The sequence below is a fragment of the Equus przewalskii genome, chromosome 9, assembly GCF_037783145.1.
Source record: "Equus przewalskii isolate Varuska chromosome 9, EquPr2, whole genome shotgun sequence".
NCBI lineage: Eukaryota > Metazoa > Chordata > Mammalia > Perissodactyla > Equidae > Equus > Equus przewalskii.
Window position 1 is genome coordinate 57220354 of NC_091839.1, and position 24673 is coordinate 57245026.

Genomic DNA, 24673 nt, shown 5'->3' on the forward strand with positions numbered 1-24673 from the left:
TGGAAGGCAGACATAATGATGTTCCACGCTTCGTGTTATTGGCTAACACAGCACACCCTTTCCAACTGCATTATCGAACACAGTCAATAGTGTAAAGTGACTTTGCATGAGGAGAATTTTAAGGGGCTATATTTCAAAACCCATTGAACTTTCTGGAGAATCCTTCTCTCCAAAACTACTTAGATTTGCATTTACAACGAGCCTCTCTGACAAGTGAAAATGTGTGGGCAGGTATACATATTCCTTTTTGTCAGATCCACCTTAAAGTCATGCTCAAAGGGGACAAGAGAGTTTTGTTTTGTTTTTTTTTTAAATAGGAGATGGTGATAATTGCTATTCTGAAGAGTTAATATTTATAAAGCAATTCTGGTTTCCAAGGAAAAATTATTTTACGAACTTTTCAGAATTTTACCTTTTCGAAGGAAACACTTCAGCCTGTTTGAAAGATTGTGATAAAGTCTGAAAGAACGTTTATGTGAAACCTGAAACGCCATCTACCAGAGGAAACTGCTTATCTTTTTATTTATCTTTTTTATTACTGTGTTGTAGGTATGTGACTGGTGTAAACACATAAGACACACAAAAGAATACCTGGATTTTGGGGACGGGGAAAGAAGGCTTCAGTTCTGCAGTGCAAAATGTCTCAATCAATACAAAATGGACATTTTCTACAAAGAGACCCAGGCCAATCTTCCAGCTGGGCTGTGCAGCACATTACACCCTCCCATGGAAAATAAAGCAGAAGGCACCGGGGTGCAGCTGCTCACTCCAGACTCTTGGAATATTCCTCTAACAGATGCTCGGAGGAAAGCCCCCTCCCCGGTGGCTGCAGCTGGCCAAAGCCAGGGCCCTGGCCCATCGGCGTCCACCACCGTCTCTCCATCTGACACTGCCAACTGCTCTGTCGCTAAAATCCCCACGCCAGTGCCCAAGTCCATGCCGATCAGCGAGACTCCAAACATCCCTCCTGTCTCCGTCCAGCCACCTGCTAGCATCGGGCCTCCCCTCGGAGTGCCGCCTCGCAGCCCTCCCATGGTGATGACCAACCGCGGCCCGGTGCCGCTGCCCATCTTCATGGAACAACAGATCATGCAGCAGATCCGCCCGCCCTTCATTCGCGGGCCGCCACACCACGCCTCCAACCCCAACAGCCCTCTGTCCAACCCCATGCTCCCGGGCATCGGGCCCCCTCCGGGCGGCCCCAGAAACCTGGGCCCCACTTCCAGTCCCATGCACCGGCCCATGCTCTCGCCCCATATCCACCCCCCGAGCACCCCGACCATGCCTGGTAACCCCCCGGGCCTGCTGCCCCCTCCGCCCCCGGGCGCGCCCTTGCCGAGTCTCCCCTTCCCGCCCGTGAGCATGATGCCAAATGGCCCGATGCCCGTGCCCCAGATGATGAATTTCGGGCTGCCGTCGCTCGCCCCGCTGGTGCCGCCCCCCACCTTGCTCGTGCCATACCCGGTGATCGTGCCCCTGCCCGTGCCCATCCCCATCCCTATTCCCATCCCTCACGTCAATGATTCCAAGCCCCCCAACGGATTTTCCAGCAACGGGGAGAACTTCATTCCGAGCGCCCCCGGCGACTCCTCGGCGGCAGGAGGTAAGCCAGGCGGACACTCCCTGTCCCCCCGGGACTCCAAGCAGGGCTCGTCCAAGTCCGCGGACTCGCCGCCCGGCTGCTCGGGCCAGGCCCTGAGCCTGGCGCCCGCGCCCGCGGAGCACGGCCGGAGCGAGGTGGTGGACCTGACGCGGCGCGCCGGCAGCCCCCCGGGCGCGGGCGGCCAGCTCGGCTTCCCCGGCGTGCTGCAGGGCCCGCAGGACGGCGTCATCGACCTGACCGTGGGCCACCGGGCCCGGCTGCACAACGTGATCCACCGCGCGCTGCACGCGCACGTCAAGGCGGAGCGCGAGCCGGGCGCCGCGGAGCGCAGGACCTGCGGCGGCTGCAGGGACGGCCACTGCAGCCCGCCCGCCGCCGGCGACCCGGGTCCGGGCGCCCCCGCGGGCCCCGAGGCCGCCGCGGCCTGCAACGTCATCGTGAACGGCACGCGCGGCGCCGCCGCCGAGGGCGCCAAGGGCGCGGAGCCGCCGCCCGAGCAGCCCCCGCCGCCGCCGCCGCCGCCGCCGCCGCCGCCCGCGCCCCCCAAGAAGCTGCTGTCGCACGAGGAGCCCGCGGTGAGCGAGCTGGAGTCCGTCAAGGAGAACAACTGTGCTTCCAACTGCCACCTGGACGGGGAGGCGGCCAAAAAGCTGATGGGGGAGGAGGCCCTGGCGGGGGGCGACAAGTCAGACCCGAACCTTAATAACCCCGCGGACGAGGACCACGCGTATGCTCTGCGCATGCTGCCCAAGACGGGCTGCGTGATCCAGCCTGTGCCAAAACCGGCGGAGAAGACTGCCATGGCGCCGTGCATCATCTCCTCGCCCATGCTGAGCGCCGGGCCCGAGGACCTGGAGCCTCCGCTCAAAAGGAGGTGCCTCCGAATTAGAAATCAGAATAAGTAAAAGGTTTGTATGTACGCCGCGGCTGTCCTCCGCACGAGCCAGTGCACCTCTCCGTACTTCTTAGGAGGCAGAGGCGAGAGAGTGTATTGATAATCATTTTTTACCTTACATGTTTTCCAGTACACCTTGTGTGGTCACACACTATCATCATTTTGATCCAACGTCATTCCCATTTTACAGCTGAGGAAACTGAGTCACAGCATGTAAGTGCCATGCCCGAGGTCACTTACTTGATGGTAAAGCCCAGTCTTGAAACTGACTTGAAACACTATCTACTTAATTACACTTGCATTATTATGCTTTTCTCTGTAATTCACCCTGTTGAAGAAGAGGAGGATGTGGGGAGGAAGGAGAGATTACTCTGGACCTGTCAGTGTTCACTCATGCGGTTACAAGGCTGTGGTAAAAGGTGAGCTAGGCGGCTTCCTGGAAGCTGATAGACTCATTGGCAGAATGTCTCAACTCACCAAATTTTCTAACTCCCGGATTCCCATTTGCAAGATGAGAATAAAATCTAACCTTCTTACATGCTTACGCCAGCTGAACTGAGGCCACTCAACCCTGTTTTCCTGGCAGGGTGTTGGAGCAGTGGCTCATAGCTCCCGTTCATGGGGTCTCTTCCTTCATTTTGTCACCATCCAGCATTCCCTAGGGCAGGCCTCAACATCAGTGACCAGCTTTGCTTTCTTCCCCTTTTGGGCTCAGCGGCTCAGCTGGTGGGTAGAGAGTGGGGGGCTTTGACAGGGAAAAGGAGGACGTTGCTGAAGTGGGTGAGGGTGCACATCTCTGACCTAATGGTCGGAATCCTGCTTGATGCCAAGTGAACCCTTGATAGTGAGTCCAGAATTTCAGTAAGGGGACGAGGAAGTAGCACGTGTGGCATTCCCACTATAGCCAGATGTGGCCTGATTTGGTCCCCCGCCAATCCTGGTGGAGTAGGCATCATCTGCATCTTACCAAGGAGGAAGATGAGCCTTGGAGACGTTGCCCAAATCAAAGCTGGTAAGTGGGGGAACCAGTATCCAACTCAGACCTGCTGAACCCAGAGCCACAGCTCTCCCCTCTAATCAAGAGCACAGCAAACTGGCTAATGTTCAGTTGAGGTTTATCAACTGTTATGGAGAGGAAAGGAAGAGAAATGAACATTTATTAAGCATTTAACTCGTGCACAGCTCCTTTTAGGCACTGGGGACGTAGAAAGGTGACTATAATGCAGTGGCTGCCCTCAAGGCACTTAACAGTCTTGGGGAGAGATAAACCAGGGCGGAGGGAGGCCTGGGCAGGAGAGGCGGGCCTTAGGAAGAAGAGTTGCTCATGTTTATATGTGCAGGTCTCTTCTAAGTTTTTTTGGTAGTATTTATTTGGATCTGGATCCATACAATTATTATTATTTTCATTTTACTGATGAGGAAGCTAAGACAAGTGACTTGCCCAAGGTCACCAAGTTAGCAGAGTCGAGATTCAAATCCAGGCTGTCTGCCTCAAGAGCTGCATTTTCTTTAGACCACCGTAGGAGAATAGGCAAACTGGTCCCTTTGTTACACTATGTGATAAAATTCTTTTATCCAACTCGGTTGTCTTTGGGGAAGTTCCTAGAGAAAAACCAAGCCTACCTACCAACTTCTCTAAGTGTGTAGACAGTGTTCATTTCTTGTTTTTCCGGCAACAACAACAGCAAACCTAGAATACCAACCCATTACTCCACAGTGGGAAATGTAAGTGTGGACCAGAGCACTGGATGTGGCGTGGAGATGGTTGTCTCTAAGTCAGCATGTTTACATGGGCGCCTGCCTAACTCATAGCCGGAAGTTTGCTTGGGAAGCACTGAGCCAGAGCGAGGGGGCTTGTCTCGTGGTACGAGAAGGGTTTCTCAGCCGCCGTAGTTTGGGGTTTCCTTTTCCACTGATGTCTTTGCCAGTAGCAGCAAAACACTAAAATTCAGTTCACCATTCCTTCTTGGTTTTACATTTACAAGTTCTGCTGTCCAAAGACAGATGGCTCCAGTCTTCTCCTAGTCACCTCAGTTGAAAATGCCCCTGTTTTCTCCACCAGAGTAATTTAATCTGGTTGACAAAGCAGTGAGTAAGGTTGACAAAGCAGCAAGTAATGGGAAGATGTGGGACAAAAAAACTGATGGCCTTTAGAAAGCTGGAAATTGTAATTTTAAACACATTCTAATATCGCTCATTCAAACAACATTAAAGGAAAAATGGGTGGTGTGCAAGATTTCATTACTATTACTGGAGTGAGAAGTGACCAGGTCAGGAATAGTGCCACGAGTCCATAAGTAGCATGGGGCCAAAAGAACATAAAAGCATGAAATGTATGATGGCTATTTGGATGATATATGTTTCTGAATAAAGAGTCAGGCAAGGGTCTTGTGTGTGGACCAGAGTTGTTACTAGAAATATTAACCTGGCTTCAGCCAATTTCAGAAGATGCAATGACAAAATTGCCCAGAGCCCCTCGAGATTGGAGAGTTCTTTTTATGATGGGTCCCCCAAGAAATTACAGCTTTTCTCTAAAGTCGGAGACACTCAGCCTTTGCCAGCTACAGCGGGGTGACGAGGCAAGTGATTTAAGACGGGAGAAGAACGGCCTCTCCTCCACTAAATCACGTTTCCTCTTGGCCTCTGTAGTTCCACGTCACTTCACAGCGCAGTCTCAACCTGCCGTAATTCACTCACGTTCTCTGCCCTTCCTGATTTTCTGTGCACACGTGCTGGCTGTTTTTCTTCTAGGCCTTCAGAAACCCAGCCCATTCGTGTGGTTGAGGAAATTGAAAATGCATCCGTTAAATAAAGGACTGCATGGCTTTTGTGCCCTGACAGTGACCGCTGTTTGGTGATGAGTTAAAGCCAAAGTGGGAAGTATTCAAAACCCAAAACAAACCAAGGCGGAGTTGCAGTGGGTGAGGGGCAGGTGAGCGATTTCTCCATGGGCTTGCTAGTGGCTCATTACTATTTCTTAGGAAAGTCTGTCAGTAGCTTCAGTAAGGACTCTTCATTCTTTTTACGATGCCCACCGTTCTCATACTATGTTACTATTATTTTATCATTTTAAATAGATTCAAAGCAGACTGTGTCTTGAAATCAACAATCCAGGCAGCCACAGTTGTCTTCAAAGAGGTCATCGTATTTGCTAGTTCTTGGCAAATTATAGTCTATATTTTTTTCCATTTTGAAGTTATTCTGTTTCTGGTTACCTGACTTTATGCATTCTTGTTTGTTGATATGACTACAAGTGACTTCAATGGGCAGATGTTTTCCTAGATGCAGAACTAATTAAGTTTAGTCGAAGATTTTAAAAAGGTTGTAAACTTCCTTTAATCTTCAACTTTTGAGACTCCAAATACCAGTTCTACAGCTTCTGTAAGCTGGAAAAAAAATCCCCCCAAATAATAAGGAAAACAATGTATAAACATTTCCCAAACTATTCTATCCACAAAGAATTCCATTTATAAATGGAATACTCCCTTCGTTTCTTTGCCTTGGAGCTTGGGGGATAGCTGTTTCTATTTGTACATTTTCTGAATTTCTGCAGTTTACACTTGTTTACGGTACGCTGGGGAGTTCAGAGTAACCATTTGCAAATGTTTGAAGATATTCAAAAGAAAATATCCCCCCTCCTCGATTTTCCAGGGAAATGACATATTCTCTTTAAATAAAATAATCAATGGAAAAAATGTGTACCATGAGTAACCCATTCAGCCTCAATTTTTCCATTCCTGAGGAGCAACAAGTCCATACAACTTCCCACCTTTGTGGCTCCCAAATTTCTTATGTGTTTCTAAAACCAGAAAGAAAATATGAGACTCTGTTCCCTGGCCCCAATTCCGTGGTGCTCTCCCAGCCTCAGCAGCAGGGGTTCCTTCCACTTTTTGTTTTCTCTGGGAGAGCTCGAGGAGGGGGCTGTAGTTTGGGCTTTCGGGAGTTTAGAGTTTAATTATTAGTTTGGTCATGGAGCCACAATCCCAGAAAGGTCTATGTCAGAGACAGGGAGCTCACCTCGTTAGGAAAGCCAGAAGGGTGCAGATGAGAGGTAACTTTCTGCCAGTTTAGTTTGTTCTGCTGAAGTATTAGAGAGTGCTCTTCCTGGGAAGTCAGTCCATCCTTTGGAAATATTACTCTGGGTGCCTACTTTTAAAGCAAGGAAAAGAAGAAAAATTGCCAGCGAGAAGAGAAAATCAATACAAATGGGATGTGCTCAGATCCCGTGCCAGACTTGAGAGTTTTAACGTTCTAATAGTTGATTGCTGGAAAAGTTAATTGGCAACATAATCCTTGATGTTAAAGTTTCGCCGTCTGTCAGGATGCAGATGGCTGTCCAGTTCTGGGTATAGGTCATTCAAAGAGCCAGCGAGAAGCACCAGGTGTGATCATGCACACAGGTGAGTGGTGAGGACCTGGAAGAGCGCTTGCCGTGGTCATTTGAGGCTGTAGAGGAGAGTTTGCTGGGATGAACAGTGTCAAGCTTGGCTTCAGACACAGCTCGTTCAATGCTGCGGGGTCTATTTTAACCCTTTTGACAAGGGGATTGAAGGAGGGTTTTAATGTGCAGGCATCTGGCTTTGAGATATTATTCCAATCAGATTATGATGGAATAGGAAATGACATATGTGACTAGGTATTTATTTATTTCAGATGTAGCCATAACCCTCCGTCTTCAGCAGGCCTGGGACTAGAGTGAGGAAGGGGAAGTGCTTAGTGTGCAAACTTCAAAGAGTAATTCCCTCTCCGGGTCATGCAGGTGCAGCCCTAGTCCTGGCTCTGATCTCCAGACCTTCGGATCCGTGTGGCAGCTCCCTAAAGCTAGTCTGCTCCATGGACTAGTCTTTGGATGGCCTTCAGCAATCCCCCCTGGAATGTCATGGAAAGTTTTATGTGCCCACGCACAGAGGCATTTTCTTGGGAGGAGAGGTCCATAGATTTTGGCCTCAGAGAAACTATGCCTTACATCTCTGAAGGATTATCTTATCACCATCTGAGTTGGAATTTTTCTTGTTACTCTGAGGAAGCTGAATTAATTATGTTTCCTTTAAAACTTAGAACTTATTTTTAGCAAATTTTGCTGTGGACTCAATGTTGCAGAATCCCTCTTGCAGCTACAGAATGTAGCACTTGCCTCGGTAAGATTGCCTTAGTGACAAAATGCAAAAGGTTGTAGAGCTTTCTTCAAGTTACCATGTCCTATGACTGCCTATGGTGAAAGAAGAAAAGGGAAGCGAGAAAAGAAACAAGCTAGACACTTCCCCAGGACTTGGATGTTCAGAGTTTCTGCTGTGGAGGGAGACCCTGTCCTTCCATGAAAAACCTTTTACCCTGCTGTTGAGGCCAACGGAGCCGAATGGCAAGAGTCTGAGAAGTGCATGGTTCAGTAGACCCCAGGGCGTCGATGTGGCCATGTCTGAGAGTACTGCCCATCCTCCCTAGCTCCCTAGCATGCTTCTTCACCTGGGGAGAGTGTGCTTGGAAAGGGGAAAGCCTTTGACCAGCCATTAGCAAGCCATTGCCCAGAAGGGCACTGAAAATAAGCTCCCTGTCTGGTTTCCAGTGAATCACTTCCTCACCGGCCTGAGCGGCTGCCTGGGCATCATAGTTCAATCATTTACACCTACCATGGTGCAGACAAGCATTGTGGAGGGGCAGAGGTGTTTGAGAACCAAAGTATACTACAGCATGGAACACTTACCTCATGGAGTGGAACGCTTACCTCCACCCCCAACACTCCGCCTTTTCCAGACTCTCTTGTCAAAGAGACTGTGCCAAAGGGACAGAGGGTGGCCATTCTATTTTCCTTCCCCCTGTCCTGCGCAGAACTATTTTGTATCCTTCAGATGCCAATTTGAATGCATAACACTTTATATGTGGGTACGTGTTGAGGACATGCATTCTGCCTGTGTAAACTTTTTTTTTAAGCCCCAAAAGCATAAAAGGAATCCATTTCAGAGAAAAATAAATTAGCTTTAAAAGATAAACAATTTAGTGCTGGCATCATTTAACAGGGTCCCATTCTCAAGGAAAAGGAGTAAATGCCGTTTTTAAATACTACTCCTGTAGAATTCTTCTCCATATTTGTGGATTTTCACAGCCTTCTGCTTGAGGAAAAAGTCTGGTGGGGTCAGGATTGAGGACGTGAGGCCATTGACAAGGAGGGGAAATACACACACACAGGTTATTTCAAGGGCCGTTTAAAAGATTCTAGTGAATAGACTGGAGCAAGAGCAAAGTATAATGACTGCGGAAAGTTGGAATTAGTCTCTCATGCTTTAATTAGCTCCTGAGTGTTCGAAACATTCTTACATTGGAAACCAGTCGAGTTGCCCCTGAGGTCTCTTAATTTTACGCTCTTAGGACTGAGCTACAGACATAAGCAACAACATGCTCATGAAATTTTAGCGTGTTGCCCAAATGCACAACTGAATAGGGGGAAGGGAACACAAGAGCAGAACTGCCTTTCCATGTAGCCCTGGGGTCAGGACGGCAACAAATCAAAGCTGTTTAGGCTCCCCAGCCTCATCCCATTCAGATATTTGGTTGTGCTGCTGGTTGTCTCATCATTCCTCCTTTGAACCTCTGGTTTGTTGTCTTTCTTTGATAGCAAGCTGTGTTTTGTTTTGGGTCAAAGGGAAAGTAAGAATATGACTGATAGCATTTAAAGAACAGGAGGGAGAAACACACTTTATGGACTTATTTGACACGAATCATTGACCTAACGCCCAAAAAATGCAATTAAAAAGTGTATCTCTCCCTTATTTGCATGGCCTATTTCCCCAGACATATTTTTGGTATTGAAAATGAATGGTATTCCCATACAACATGTGTCTCAATTTGTAATGATATCCTCCTTGCAGCTGGCTTAGTTCTCCAAGTGTTTCTAAAATGTTACTGTCTTAAATTTGAGCCAACCTACAATAACAAATTATCTAGAAGCAAAGTGGCTAAGCTGCATTTGGTGAGAGAAGGGGAAACCCTATATTTCGTCCTTCAACTCTTGTTTTGGAAATTCAGGCTGTAACGTGATCTTTTTCTAGGGAAATCTACACACGCACACTTTAAAAATTGTGCAGATTGGGTGTTGTGGGAGCAAGAATGATCAGGTTCAAGTTTCTCTGCAAAGTTCTGCATCCCATCAACAAGCCCTTTTGATATTTTAAACCCGTACTTAGAGTAATTTCAAGATATTTGGAGCACATGTGGTTAAATGTAAAACTTTGTCATTATGATTTGTTAGATGCTTATACTTTAAATATTTATAAGCCATTTTTAAGTACTTTATCCAAAAGCTTTCTCCCAGTAGAATGCTGTACTGGAGGGGTATCTGAGCATCATTATATATGGAAGATACCAGGGGGGTGTCACTGCAGTGTGCATGCACATTCTTCCTGCTTTTCTGGTTTTAATTCAAGTGATGTTTTTAGTAGATTTCAGCTTATTTAAAAAATGTATAAAAACTCATAAACAGGGTTGGTTGTCTGTGATTAAAAAAAAAATTACCCAGTCCCCCAAAAGTAAAATGTCCAACTTGAATCACGCTGAGTCCCACCTCTTTTTCTTATCCTGAGTAATTAGTAAAACTTTCCATTAGGGTGTTGGATCTGGATCTGTGTCCACCTTAAACTTAAAGTGTCACATTGTTCCTCCGAAATGTCTTAGGGACAACTTATTGGTGGCTAGATTGAATTCTTACTATTCACCTTCAGCCGTCTTGGGAACTAAGACGTAGGACCGTGGCTTTACCATAGGGAGTCTGTTCGTGCACTTAATGTGAAAGAGAGGAGAGGAAAAAACACTTTTTCCAAATTCAGAATCCATTTAAGCTTCGGAGGTTATAAATTTCAAACTGACCACAGACCTCTGGGGCTCACACTCTTTTATGGCTGGCAAAATACAACTTTCTGGGAAGAATGGGGGAAAAGAAGGCTTAGAAGGGCTCATAAACCTGCTTGGACATCTAATCGCTTGTACCAAGCAGCGTTTTCATGAGTTAAGTGTAAATGAGTCAGAAACATATAGATTGAATTTCTTTTAAAATACACATGGGTTTAAAAATTAAGGCCACAGTGCTTGGCAAAATAAGTTTTGGTTTTAGCCAAACCCCAGAAGTTTGAAAAAATAGTTCTACAATTTGCCAAACCAAAAATACATCCAGGTCCCTCCATCCTCTCATCTAATACAATGGCATCATAAACATGGGACTTAATGTCTATTTTCAAATCAAGGTTTGAACAACATGAATCCCAGATGCTAATTGAAAACCTATGAAAAAGTTTTTGTGGGAAAACATTATGAACGTACAAATGAAGTTTCTGATTTCGGTTGAGGGTTCTGATTTCGACAGCACTCCTCACCGTCTGATCGTCTGATCAACTTGTTCTGTGTCTCAGCTGTGTGTGTGTGGCCTATGCACAGAAATAATAACTTATTAAAAATCCTATGTTTGGAGTTCTTAATTTATATTTAATTAATATATCACATTCTGCAAAACTTAATAAATTCCTAATCATATCCAAACAGAGGGGGGCAGTCGCTTTCACTTATTCATGGTTCAGAGATGGTCGTCATTTATTTCTCTAGGGGGTAAAACGTATCCAATTTTAACTAACAAAATCTAACATTGACTTCCTGCAAGGACACTGTTATTAGGTGATATCAGGAAGGAAGGAGGAAGGAAGAAAGGAGAAAGGAAGGAGGAAAGGAAGAAAGAGGAAGGGAGGGAGGAAGAAGGAAGGGAGGAAGAGAAGAAGGAAGGAAGGAAAAAACAAGGGAAGAAAGGAAGGAGAAAGGAAGGAAGGAAAGAGGGAGGGAGGAAGAAAGGAAAGATGCAAGGAAGGAAGGAAGAGAAAAGAAAAAAAAGGGAGAGGTTGTGGCAGGGGTCCTTGAGTTGTTTTGAGGTGCTAATAACCTTGAGAGAGACACGAAATAACAAAATAACGAGGTCACTTTTACAAGCAATATGCGGAATCTGCAAACTGATGTGATACAGTACAAAAGCCTGTGCTGGCCGGCCGGCTTCAGCGAGGGCAGGGACTGGGGGCGGGTCACTCTCCCTTGTAACTGAGCACCTAGCTTGGGAGCTGGCAGAACAAGCTCGCAAGTATTTGTTGAGCAAATGAATGAGAAGAGTCTGAAGAGACGACTAGCCAGTGGCGTTAGGCTGATAGCATTCCATAAAGCAGATGAATTTGGAGTTAGATCCTAAAACCGGGGAGGGACGTGGACTGGCAGTCAGGAGTGGAGGAATAAGGAGTGCAATTGGATGGCCCAAGCTGCAGAGGCAAAGAGCAAAGCCACGTTAGGGATGACCTTGCCCTTGCCTTGGCTGCAGCAGAGGGCTTGACTGCAGAAGGAGAGGAGCAGGAGGCTGGAGGAGAAAGGTGGTAGTGGAGCAGGAGGTTGTGGGATTTGTACTCTATACATTAGGCAGCGTCACCACGACCTTGAGCAGAGCAGTGACAGGATGAAATCTGGGTTTGAGGAAAATTACTTTAGCAGCTGTTTGTAGACTGAGAGGAAGTAAGACTGGCCTCGCTAAAGCTGATGGCTGCATCCTGATGACAGGCTAAGTACCAGCGGTTGATTCTAAACATTGCAGTATGTTATCACTACAGTGTGAGGGGCAGACACTGCTATATCTATGTCTTAAGTATGGAAAGCCACTGTAGCCATGCAGTGGGAAGAAGAACTCCTTTCTTTGGGCCCAGAGTAGGCCTAAGGAGGCTTCATAGCACACCAGGAAAGGAAACCTCACAAAGCCCAGTCAAGGAGGGTGCTGGCCAGGCCCCAGATTGCCGTGGAAATGGGCTCCGCCCTTCTGACCAGCTGCTCCGAGCCTTAGGCCAGCAGGGCAGGGAGTGGTGCGGGCTGCCGGCTGTCGCCTAGTGGGTGCACAGAGGCAGGCAGTGGCTCTCCTGGCAGAGGACTTCCCTTATGATGGACACGGAGACTGGACAGTGGCCACAGTGATGCCCAAACGCTCTGTCCTTGGCCTGAAGAGCAGCCTTGAGGCCTGGGTGTCTTGCTTTCCCCCAGACACCTTCAGAGATTTTCACAGAATCTAAGTCAGATCCTCCCACAGCCTGCAGGTCCTTTTAGGGGAGTTTGGCAACTTTTGGAGATGTTCTTTCATCTTTTTTAACTTCCTAGGCCATAGACCTTCTGAAGCTTCCACATGTGGCATCAGTGGGCTCCCAGGAGTGAAGGAAGGTGTCACTGTGGTTTCGTGGATAAGAACATCTGCTTTGGGGTTGGGCCGGCCTGGGTTCAGATCCTGCCAGAGCCATTTCCTAGATGAGGGAAGAAGTGACTCAACCTCTGAGCTATTAGTATTTTCATGAGTAATAGTAACAGTGCTGTGAAGGATAGGTAAGAAAACATACGTAGAGTGTGGCGCATCATTGGTGCCCTAGAAATGGCAGTTACTGTCCTGTTAGAAAGGCTGTAATGCCTGGGAGAAGAGCACAGGGCTGGAGTGAGGCCTGCTTTGATTTGAAAACCAGCTATGTTGCTTTCCAGCTGGGAGTTTGGAAAACTTTTATAACCTCTCTGTGCCTGAATCTTCTCATTAAATAATGGTAACAGCTAGTACTTATTGAGCACTTTTCCTATGTAGGCAGTGTTCCAAGTGCTACATGCCCACAACAACCCAATGGGACACCATTATTAAACTTATTTTACAGATGGAGAAACTGAGGCACGGAGAGGTTAATCTCCTACCGAGAGTCATTGGCCATTAAATGGCAGCACTGGGATTTAACTGGCAGTCTGGCTCCAGAGTTTCCACATAAAACCACTGAGCATATCTTGTATAGAAAAAAACGAAGCTAATACCCCTACTTAGTAATAGAGTTGTCAGGCTCCAGTGTAAATAACATAAGTTAAAATGTCCAGGAGGTACCTGGCACATAGTAGGTCCTTAGTATAAGAATTGTCATGGTGGCCCCTGCAGCCCAGAACTTCTTCGCTCAAATGTGTCATGTAAGGTAATGAAACACTTCCATGCTGTTGTTCCAGAAATTGTCATAAGATGTCTGGTTCCACTTTTACAAGTAGAGACTGGGACAAACAGAGCGAATGCTCAAGGTCACAGCGTGGCTCAGCTAGGATTAGAACCTGAGTTCTCATCTGCCTTTCCCCTCAGTGGGACACGGGATACGACCAAAGCTGCTTGAGTTACAAGCCCTGTGCCAAGGACCAGAGTCATATTTTTGCCACCCACAGCATCGCTTCCTCATGTTGGGCAGCTGATTTCAGAGACGAAATAGGTTGTACCTGAATACCTGGGGCTGAAGGGTTGAAGGGTTGCAGAAAAGCGATTATTAACCACGCTCCCCATCTCCTTGGCTGTTTGGGGTGGGGGCAGGGGGACAGTATTCTTGTTGTTATTTCTTACAGTGAAATTTCCATGAATATGGAGCCTGTCTCTCTCCCTCTCTCTCTCTCTCTGCTAATGGGCTGATTGTAAAAAAAATAATAAAGTGTCATAAAGACCTCTTTTTTTGGATCTCATCTAAAAATCTTAAAATCTCTTGATCCATAGACCATAGCTACTTGCCACATAAAGCTGCTTTTTTCTCTAGGTTCTTTTGTTTGTTTTTAATACCTAGAAGGCCTGTATTCAGATAATATAGAGAAATAACAAACTCAATCTTAATACAATAAACATCTACCTTTTTTTGTCCAAGGCAGAATTTTTGGAAGGTGTGAATCAGCGTCGGCTAGTTGATGTATTGAATAGGACTTGAATGGAAATGCAATTAGTAATTTTTATCAAATAACTTCTCAGAGTTCTTGTTTGCAAAGCAAGGGAGCTGGACTATGTATGTCTCTAAGGCCCCTCACAGCTCTGATATCGTAAACCCCACCTGTCAGGGTAAGGAAGGTGAGCGATGAAACCTGGATTGGGGGCAGCACTCCCTGCAGGGGGTGTAACATTAGAGTCGTAGGAGCTGGATTTTAGTCCAGCTTTGCCCCTTTCTAGCAGTGACCTTGAGCAAGTAGGTTCTTTAACCTTCCTAGGAAAGTTTCCTCATCTGTAAAATGGAGACAATAATAAACTTTAGAAGCATTGTTGTTTCAATGAAATAAGTGTATAAGTGAAGTCAGTATATAAGATATACCAGTTTTCAAGTGAAGGAACTATATGAAAGTTTCTAGTGCAATACTTGACATAAAGTAGGTGCTCAATAAAATTTGACTCCTTTCTTTGAAAACACTACGGCTTTCTCAAACCGTAATGGAAAGTGCTTGGTCCTGAAAGCCAGGGGCATAGGACTCTAGGCTCTTCTTCAAAGTTTCCTGCAGAATATTAGCTGGATCAGGTAATTCTTCTTTATTTTATTTTTCTCTTTTGTGAATGGATGTAGCTCCCTGCTCCAGTGTGTTGGTACAAATGTGCACTGTGAGTCACGAGTCCCCGCCTGCTTTTAGAAAAAAGCCAGAGATAGAGTCATTTGCTTTGCCTAAACTCCCAGGTTCCAGAAAGGACTGGAAGTAGTTAAAGAGGATCAGTTGTCCAGGGTGAAGATAAGGCCTTTGTGGGTGCACAAGAGGGGGTTCCCCGGTTCAGCGTTCTTGGTCCCCCAGGAACTTTCTGAGGTCAGCCAGAAACAGCAGTGACTCCTTATAAGAATAAACAGGCCTGTCTACCCATTTAACTCCTAGACCCAGCTAAGCAAAGAAAACCAGAATTTTAATTTCTGAAACAAAGAATTAAAGATGGAGTTATCTCAGTAGGGGGTCTTGTATGGTTGTGATTTTTATAGATTAAAGAGTAAAATAAGAGATACTGCTAAAGAAGAAAATTATTTAAAAAAAATTCAAGTTCTTAGGTTTGGTTTAATTTTTTTTCTTTTAAATATACATGGGCCTTAGCTTGTCAAAGCCAAGGAGTGAACAGCTCAGTGGTGACGAAGTTGTGATTCAGACCAGAGCCAGCACTGAGCTGAGCTGAAGCTCACCCCAGGCCCCCACACCCCTGTCCTCACCCTGGGTTATTTCCCATCACAATCGCACTAAAAAGGAAAAAGGATTTTTTAAATTGCTTTCATCAGTTAGTGAGCTATAAGGAAAGAGATGCCCTCCACTTCATTAATGAAAACCGTTTCCAACTCGATAAAAGCCATTTCAAAGCTCTTCATGAAGCAGTGGTTGACGGGGGAGAGAGGGAACCATTTTCTTGGCAAAACCTCTCCAAGCGTAGCCCTTTCTGGGATAAGCTTGGTGCAGAGACCACTATCTGGCATCACACCTGGGTTTATCAGCTGCTGCAGGTGGCTCTGTTCATTGACCGCGGGGCTGTACCCTTGTGAGTGTCCCAGAATAGCTGTGGCTACCTGAGAGCAGTCCAGTCCTTGGGGACTCGTTATTGTCCCAGATAAACAGCGTGGCCAAAGCCAGAGTGTAATGGCTGTATTTAACCATGATAAGTGATGGGCCAACATGCTTGAGTGAGTGGCATCATTAGTGCGACCTGGGTTATTGGACAAAGGCAAGTCGGTTTGGCAACAGGCATTTCTTGCACATTATAGAGTTGATGCCACCAGATTTTAGACTCATGGGAATAAATATGACAGTCACGAGGAGCTTGCCTTCTAACCAGGTAAGACAGGACTACAGGATTATAGGATTTTGGTTATGCTAATAACATAGGTACGTAAGGAAGGAAAGAGGAATAAAAGTTTGGAAAATGGTTTAGATTAATCGAGGCAGGCTTCCTGGTAGAGGTGGACTCACACCACGGAGGGACTAGCTTGGAAATGTTGGGATGTAGAATAAGACAGACATTTTTCTCTGGACACACATTTTCTTTGGGGAATGGTTGCCTGGAAATTGTAAAATTTCCTTTTAAATGCTATCAGCGTAAGTCTTAGGCTGTACAGGCCAAGAAGAAAAGGTGAGAATGACCATATTTTGACAGTATCAACATTGAAAGAATTTATTAGTACTCAGGCACATTTTTGCTCTCTGTAATTCTCTGAAAATTCTTGTGTGATAAAGGAGAATGAGTAACTCACTCACTCTTAGCCATGCTTTTGTGATGAAAAGGAAGTGTCAGGTGGACAGTGGCTCTCTCAGTGCATTTGGTGTGCAGTTATGATTCCATGAGGAAGACACTTCATTGCTCTGGCCAAAAGGGACAGGTGGGCCTGGAATTCTGAAGACACCTGGCCATACATGCCCCCTGGAGACCATGCGTTATGCAGCCGGTCTTCATACACGGTACATCCACGGTATACAGGATGGGCTGTGTGTGTGTGATGTTCCATGTCACAGGGCCCTGGCTTGTCCTGCTTTCAGACAAACCCCCGATTCAGAAGAAAACCTGAATGTGAGGTGCAAATATTGCCACTTTCCCAGAACCCCCTGCATTAAGGGACATTCCAGAAATCTCTGCCAGTGCTGAGAATGTGTGTGTGTGTGTGTGTGTGTGTGTGTGGTGTGTATTAAGAGAGAGAAGGAGACTCTTTCTGAAACTTCAGACTTTGAGGTCCAGAAATTAATAGTCTTTCTCATACACTGATAACAGATTAATATTCAACTGCTCAAGTTTATAATCCTAGATACTTGTTTTGGTCCAGAGATCCTACAATCACAGAATATGAAAGATGGAAGATATAATAGAAAATCTAACCCAGGCCCCCATTTCATAGGAGGGATCAAGGCTTAGGGAGGTTATAGAATAGGTCCAAGGTCACACTGCTAGTTAGGGGTCACATTGGGCTGTAACTCACATCTGTCTCACTTTTGGTAGTAATTTCCTTTTCACTCAGAGCAAGAAATTCAGACAGAGAGGATGGATTTTCCCTAAGATCCCCATGCTTGGCAAGGGCAAAGTAGGAAGGGGCTCCGGCTTTGGAACTTCCTGCCGTGATCACTTTCTAAAACTCCAAGCTTGCTTCCTCCCCACTCTTGAGTTCTGTACCTCACATACCAGTAACTATCAGGAAAGTGAAGCCCGAGCTTGGTTCCGTAGTCTCATTGATTCCAGAGTCTACTCCTGTGTCACCAACAGGGGGGCTGCCCTGTACTAGGCAGAGCCAGAAGAACAAATGAAGATAACTTCAGGACCACCCCCTCCTCAACTGGTAGAAAGGGATTTGTACTGCCACCATCTGGCCTTTGTGGGTGTCCCGGCCTCGGCAAGTGTGTGGTGAGAGGGAAGGAAACAGCACAAATTGTCTACTTTGCCATTCTCTTAAAATAAGCTTGGTGTGAGGAGGCTTCTGGAGGCAGCAGGAATGGGGCTGCAAAAAATAGCGTGTGGTACAGCTGCATCCTTTAGAACTTTGGGGGAAAACACATATTATTTACCAGACAATAATAGATACCAGCGAATAATAATGATTATTATAGTGTTTGGGATGGCAAACGCTGTAGTTAAGCTTCCAGAATGGCTCTCATTATAATCCCGTTTCCCCAGTCCCTTATGAAAGCCTTGAAATTTTCTCCAAGTAGGCCGATGCTGTCCATGTTTGGCCTTTGTCCAAAGGTGATTTGAACATAAGGAAATTTATTTGAGAAATATTTCACATTTTTGGGTCATGGTTACATTAGAGGAAAAAGCTACATCACTCAAAAGCAGTGGCAGCAATCTTAAGGAAGGAATTCAAAATGGTGGTGTTTTCCAGTCGCTGGAAGAAAGCATTAAACACCTTTTTTTTTTTCTTTTCCTTTAGAAAGAAAGAATTCAGAGGCCCCCTCTGACTATAAGATTTGGTCACTCTTGGTCTCAAGCCCAGAGGTGGGGACGGGTTCCCTTCCTCCACAGCAAGTTTCAGGCTGTGCTCCCTACACGAAAAAGAATCATCTACAGTAGATGCTACGCTGGTGTCTTTGGATCCATTTGTCATTTCTGAGGCTGCTTCCTGGTCCTTTGTGACTTCACATTTGGTGGCTCTTGGTGTTTTTGTTTCTGTGTCCCTCTCGCCATTGTCCCTCATTCTCAAAAAAAGAAAGGAAAGAAGGAAGAAAGGAAGGGAGGGAAGAAAGAAAGAGAGAAAGTGAGAGAGAAAGAAAGAGAAAGAAAGAAATTAAAGTGAGCTCTTTATTCAGAGATAAATATCCGCGTTTCCAGATCTGACCATGCCAAATGAAAAGGTTTCCATGGCCTTGTAATTCCACCCCCACTGCATATTTGTGGTGTTTTGCATTTTCACTTTGGTTATTTAATATACATATTAAATGCACACAGATCTGGTGATTTAATGTGATTTGGGGAACTCAGGCATTTCCTGTCATGCACATTCAGATTTTTCAAACCTTGTTTTTGGCTGATCGTGATTGTTACCATTAACACCAGGATTTGGATAGCCGGGTTCAAAGCACAAGCTTGGACTTCGTCCTCCCCTCGGGCATTTTGACCTCCTCACACTTGTGCTAAATTCATGCTACAGACACTCTGAGCAAGTTTCCAAGTCTCTTTGTGGCCTCCATTTCTTCATCTATAAAATGAAGAAATTGTAGTATATTATCTCTGGGGTCCCTTCAAGTTCTAAATTCTATCACCTCCCTGAAGTTATTTGTTCATTGTTCTAGGAATAATCTCAACAGTTGTAAAGATGTTTATGAGTCCTCTGTCACCACCTCACGTTAGCCAAATTTTACCCATTCACATTCCTGACATCCCCAGTTATTGGCAGGAAAAAAAAGGTACTATTTTGGGGCATGGAGGACCAGAGCCGCTTGACCCTCATTCATTTGACAAACGTGTGTCGAGCTGAACTAGGAGCTGGGCATAGAGACGTGAGCAAAACGGACACAGCCCCAGACCTCAGGGACTTCCCCGTTGGTTGGCAAACTTCTAAGTGGCTCCTTACTGGGAGTGACTGAGTGTCCTTAGGAGGTTATGTTTCAAACCAAGGGACTAGCAGCAAATGGAATAAGCCCGTAGGGGTGGAGAAGCAGAGCCTAACGGTGGTGGTGGAGTTGGGGTGGGCATTCCCCAGGTGAACAATCCTGTTTAGAACATCTGCCCTGGGATTCCAAGGCCTGGTTGGTTTATTGTCTTCCAGTCCTGTGCTACTGTTTGGTTAGGATATGAAGAGATGTGAATGGCTCACCTTTGTCAGCAAGACCCACAGAGAGGGGCATTTCTGCCAGCTTAGTTGCCTCCATAGGAAACCATAGGAAGAGAGGTCTATGTGTCCACAGTAAATTTTCATGTCCTAAAATGTGAATCTCTTGGCTTTCCTCCTTAGCAGTAAACACCAGGGCATGGAGTACAGGGGTGAGGTCTGGAGCTCCAGGCTTGTCTGGCTTTGGGGTGACCTTGGGCAACTCAGAAGACCTTCTGCCAGTTAAGCGTGCAGTAACGTGGAGAGTGAAAGTTGCCAGGTCGCAAAGGATGCTGTTGTGGTCTTTGAGTGAGGGCGTGGTGCACCATGCTCATTGTGGTATTCCAAAAAGCGACTCGAGTTTCATTTCCTCACGCAGAGCTGGCAGGGTTGCATCCTGAGCAGAACCGTGAATGAAAGTCATGTCGAAATCACGCTGTGCTGCCTTAATTTTAGGGACTCATCTTAGGTCTGACCTGATGGCTGGAGAGTGTGCTGGTCTGACTCATGCCTGGGTTCTCCCCAGCGTGGGAGGTGGGGGGGCTGGTTTGGTCCAGTAGATGCTGACAGGCCCCTTCTCCTCTTTTTCCAGGAACGCTCACTCACAGGGTACCTTGCATGGAGAGAGGGCGCAGAGCAAACCATGTCACACCATCCAATGACACCAGCTGGTCAGCTCACCACCCCCTCTGGCTAAAACTCAAGCAAATAAAGCCGCTTCCTGTCATTAAGCATCTCAGAGGAAGCAGCCCTCCCTCCGTGGCCTCTAGCCCAGAGAAGCCAGCACGTCTTGGACCCACCAAGCGGGCCCAGCCTTCCTGCTGCCACCATCTCTGCTTCTCCCAGAGGAACTTAGGGATTTCGCCCCTGGTTTTAAAAAAACAAAACACCAACAAGCCACAAGGACCAATGTAGGTATTCTCCCCGCTCCATCTTCCAGGCTCAGAGGGTGAGGCTGGAAGATGATATGGATTTGAAAACAAAAATCTTTTTTTAATCTTTTTAAAAACTGCTGTGGTTTTGCTGCTACACTAAGAATTGTGATTTGCATTGTACGGTTTTGGACCTATACTGTCCACGTTTTGACGGCGGAGAGGGATCATACTGGAGTCCCAACGCTTCAGATTCATCTCTGTCCTGCCCAGGATGCACTTTTAAATGAAGAGTTAGAATATTTTATTGGCTAATATACTTTTCTTGTTATTTTTACAAAGGCCACCTTTATCCTTTTTAATGCCATATTTTCAGTGTTACACTTTTATGGCTTTTAATTTTCGATTTGACAGATGTAAGAAGCAGCATGAATAGTTTATACTGTGGTTTTTCAGAGACTGAATGCCAAGAGAACTCGGTAAATGTTTATTCTTCTCAGCTTTCTCTTTAAATTCCCCTAAATAGCGCCCCATTTGGGAACAGAGCAAGAGTGTTGAACTGAAGACCAAAATGCCCTCTAGGTGTAAAATAATCCGAGAGGGAATATTTGCTGGGCGTCACGAAAGACTTGGATGAAATTTCAACCCTGATGGTTTTCGGTGATCCAGGAAGTCAGTGAAGCAATCTCTCTATACGCAGAGCCCTTTCATGATAATTAGAATGGTATGGACAAACCAATGAAAACAAGAGGGAAAGTGAGAAAGATCACCCATGATTCTGTTTCACTGTTTGCTTTCTCCTGTCATGGTTAAGAGAAATGTGCAATTGGATCCTCAATCAGTGGGTGGAGGATAACAGGGTAGATTTTCTTGTGTGCACTTGTACAGTTGTAGCTGCGAGTCCAGAAGTCCTCTAGAGCATGTGTACTGGCACTGAGTCGGTGAGACAGTCGTGGAGTATCCCATTCTGATGAGTACAGAAAAAAAAAAAAAAAGAGAAAAAATAAGAAAAAAATCCAAAAAAAGAAGAAAACTAAAAAAAAAAAAAAATCAAATCACCTTGTGATTCAGTGTATCTGTTTACTAACTCAAATAAAGCAATTGTTCCCTCTGGAGGGGTCCAGGTGCCCCCTGCCCACAGGGCCGCTGAGCCGGCAGCAGGAGGGGTGGTGGGCAGCGGCGGGTGAGGCTGGGACGGTGTCGCGCCGGCCTTAGAGCCCCCGGGGCCGTGGATGCGGTGTACATACTGTATTTCTATATTCTCCTTTGTACAGAGTCACTTAACAAGTCAAGCTACTGTTTTACAGGTGCTCCTTATTTATTAGAGCTGTGAGAGCTTGGGGGACACACCTGGCGAGCGAGCTCGCTTTTTAAAAATGAAATTGGGGGGCAGGGGAAGGGAGGGGAGGGAGGGGAAGCTCGCAAGCCCGGGGAGAGATTTATAAACGTAAACAAAAGGAAAACTTCCGGCAACAAATTCCACCAACCAACCAACCCACCCCAACACCGAGTCCCCGCGCAGGAAGCTGCACCCCTCCTCCGGGTGCTCATTTCCATGCTGGGCTCCCCCACATTCTCCTCTCTCCCTGACCGGTGTCAGATTCATCAAACGAAAATAAATCTCTAAGAAAAAAAAATGCACTTACATGTGCTGATTTTGCTTTTCTCATTATTACGACTATTGTTGTTATGTTCCTTGTTACAGATGTTCACTTCTTTCCCCCAGGGAAAAATTTTTAGAAATAAAGTAAGTACGTTTTAAAAGATGTTGAGATATTGGGGTGACACTGGCCCTTCCCAACCTGCTGTGGATCATGCTGCTCTGTGAACAAGAGCCCACACGTGTGTTCCAGGGTCTGCTTCCCCACCACGTCCATTGTTGACAACACACACTGCGTGTAGAGCCGGTTCCTGGGCCTGTAGACTGTGTTGTCCCTTCCCGAATTCTCTCTAAGTCCCGGTCTTTTTTGGCTCCAAGGGTTTGGATCTAAGGCTCAAGAAGCACCGCACAGTGGATGCAAACTTCGCTCGTGGGTTCCCCTCCGATCAGTCGCATCTACTTGGAGGTGGTTTGTATGAATGGGAGGGGTCAATCTGGATTTTTTTTGGTACCTGAATTAAACATCAGAAAGTTTCTAAGGTAGAAAGTACATTAATACCTGGCTCTAGTCAATGTAGATCTAGTCTAGTCCTCTTGTTCTACATGTGAAAAAACTGAAGCCTAGAAAGGTGAATTGACTTGTCCAGAGTCCCACACTGAGTTGGTTTAGCTTGTCAAAAAAAACGAATGTTCATTAAAAGCTTAGGCACCATCAGCAATTTTCTCCAAATAGCCATCCTAGGAGAGGCTTCTGGATACCTGGTTTCTTTCTCTCATGGAGCCTGAGGGAATCTCAGAGGTTCCTGGTGTGGGGTTGTGTTTATGACTCCATGGGAACTCCTCAGGCCCAGGTGAGGATGTGCCAGGACCCGGACACTCAGCTGTGGCTGTCTGGTGCAAAGTGCCTGTTAGCGTTATTCATCTGGACTTGGCCGTAGAATCAATTGTCCAGGATATCGATTTTGCTTTTGTGCTGTAGTCCAAGATTGCTGAGCAAATATTTTGACCTTTCTGGAAACAAAAGGTACCTTTGTTCCAACATGAAAAGATTCCGGGGCATCTCATTAGACATCGGCACACCTTTTCCTCCTTCCCTTCTTTCTCTTAATCTTAGTGTTCCCTGAGTGCGAAATCCTCTTAGTCTATCAAAACTATATATAAAGAGAAATAATACATAGAATAATTACATAGAAATAATAACGCAAATACTTATGAGCAAGTGGTGAGCGTATGGACATTAGCCTCATTTCATTTTCATGGTGACCCTGTGAGAAAGGTCCTTTTATTTTCCTTTTATTACCGGATCCAATCTGAAGAAAAACTGTTGACGTCTCCATGAATTGTCATTTTGACTTCCTGTCAGTTTGTGGCAGTGATTCAGCTTTGTTGTAAAGTGGCCCTCAGGTCTGATTTTCCTTAGTTTAAACTAAGCTAGAAAGTTGGGTGTTAACAGTTGCTGCTCACATACCATACTGAGTGTGGGGAAGTGCTGAGGCCACTCCGCTTTCTGAGAAACGAGTCAGGCAGTGCCTTCCTTGTTGGTAAAGCCCCACCGAACCCAAGGTCCCATGTCTCATGCTGGGGGTGGAGACTAGAAAAGAGTAGCGCTCATAGCCCCTGCCCCAGAGCTTACATGGAATGAGAGCACAAGGCTGTGGACAAGATGGACCACTTCTTGGTCTCAGCAGGGATCTCTCTGAGTGTTTTCCAGGGTGTCTATAATTGCACATCTGGAGCCTTGATTCACAGCCTTGCAAGCCACTCTCTTCTTGCAGGTGTTCCCTTGAGCCTCAAGCAGACTTGTAGGTGCCAGCTCATGCTGTCCACTTGCCACAGCCAAAGGCCAGGGCTGAGGCCCAGGTACAAAGGCACTCAAGACTCAGCCGACTCCTCCCCTCCTGTGCTCCTCCTCCACCCCAGGGGCGAGAGTCTTAGTAGCTTCCTTGATCAGTTCAACAGGACCCCACCCTGGGACATGTCACACCCCGCTTACAGCTCTTCAGTGGTTCCCTGTGCCCTACAAAGGCAAAGCCACAGACCCAGTGTGGCATGCCAAGACCCCCCAGCTTTGGCCCCTGCTGGCCTCTCCCTGCCTGCCAGCCCCGCCTGCACTCCCCATGCTGAGTTAGGAGCTGCTTCCTGACACCTCTGCTCTCTTTCTTCCTTCTACATCTTTGCACACGGAGCTGCCTCTGCCTTCAATGTCTTCCCCTGTCTTCCCTGGGCAATTTCTGCAGCCCATCAAGGCTCAGCCAACTACTGGGGTGATGCTCTCCTGGGTAACCTGCGGGCACCACTTCCTCCCTTTCCTTGCCAGGGCAGGTACCCCTCCATGCCCACCTCCATCCCAGTGCACATCACACTCTGCTTGTCCAGCTGCTCAGCTTTCTGTGCCCTTTGCTAGTTTCCAAAGTCCCTGAGGTTTGGGATCCTGTCTTATTTGCCTTGTATCTCCTAGGCCCAGCACATGGGAAGTTATTATAATTATTTTTAATACAATTAATAAGCCACCCCCTTCAAAGCTCAATTTACATGCCACCCCTCTGCGAAGCCAAGTCTGATTTTCCTGAGTTGCAGTTAATCGCTTCTCCCTCAGGCTCTGTGGCTCTTGTTCAGACAGACTGAGGCCACTGCTCGCAC

The 24673-nt window shown here is 46.4% G+C and overlaps 1 protein-coding gene across 5 annotated transcripts in view; it reads left to right on the top strand.

The window, feature by feature from the left end:
- Positions 1 to 22074, top strand: part of SOBP (sine oculis binding protein homolog) — a 155592-nt gene extending 133518 nt beyond the window's left edge. For 3 of the 5 annotated variants that reach the window (XM_070559181.1, XM_070559182.1, XM_070559183.1), the window contains 2 exons: positions 550 to 2511; positions 20154 to 22074. In XM_070559181.1, coding sequence (XP_070415282.1) covers positions 550 to 2508 — 1959 coding nt within the window. In that variant the 3' untranslated portion in view covers positions 2509 to 2511; positions 20154 to 22074. Of the gene's footprint in view, positions 1 to 549; positions 2512 to 2628; positions 2918 to 20153 lie in introns of all 5 variants that reach the window. The other 2 variants (XR_011522580.1, XR_011522581.1) reach the window with 2 other exon arrangements.
- The last annotated feature ends 2599 nt before the right edge of the window (positions 22075 to 24673 follow it).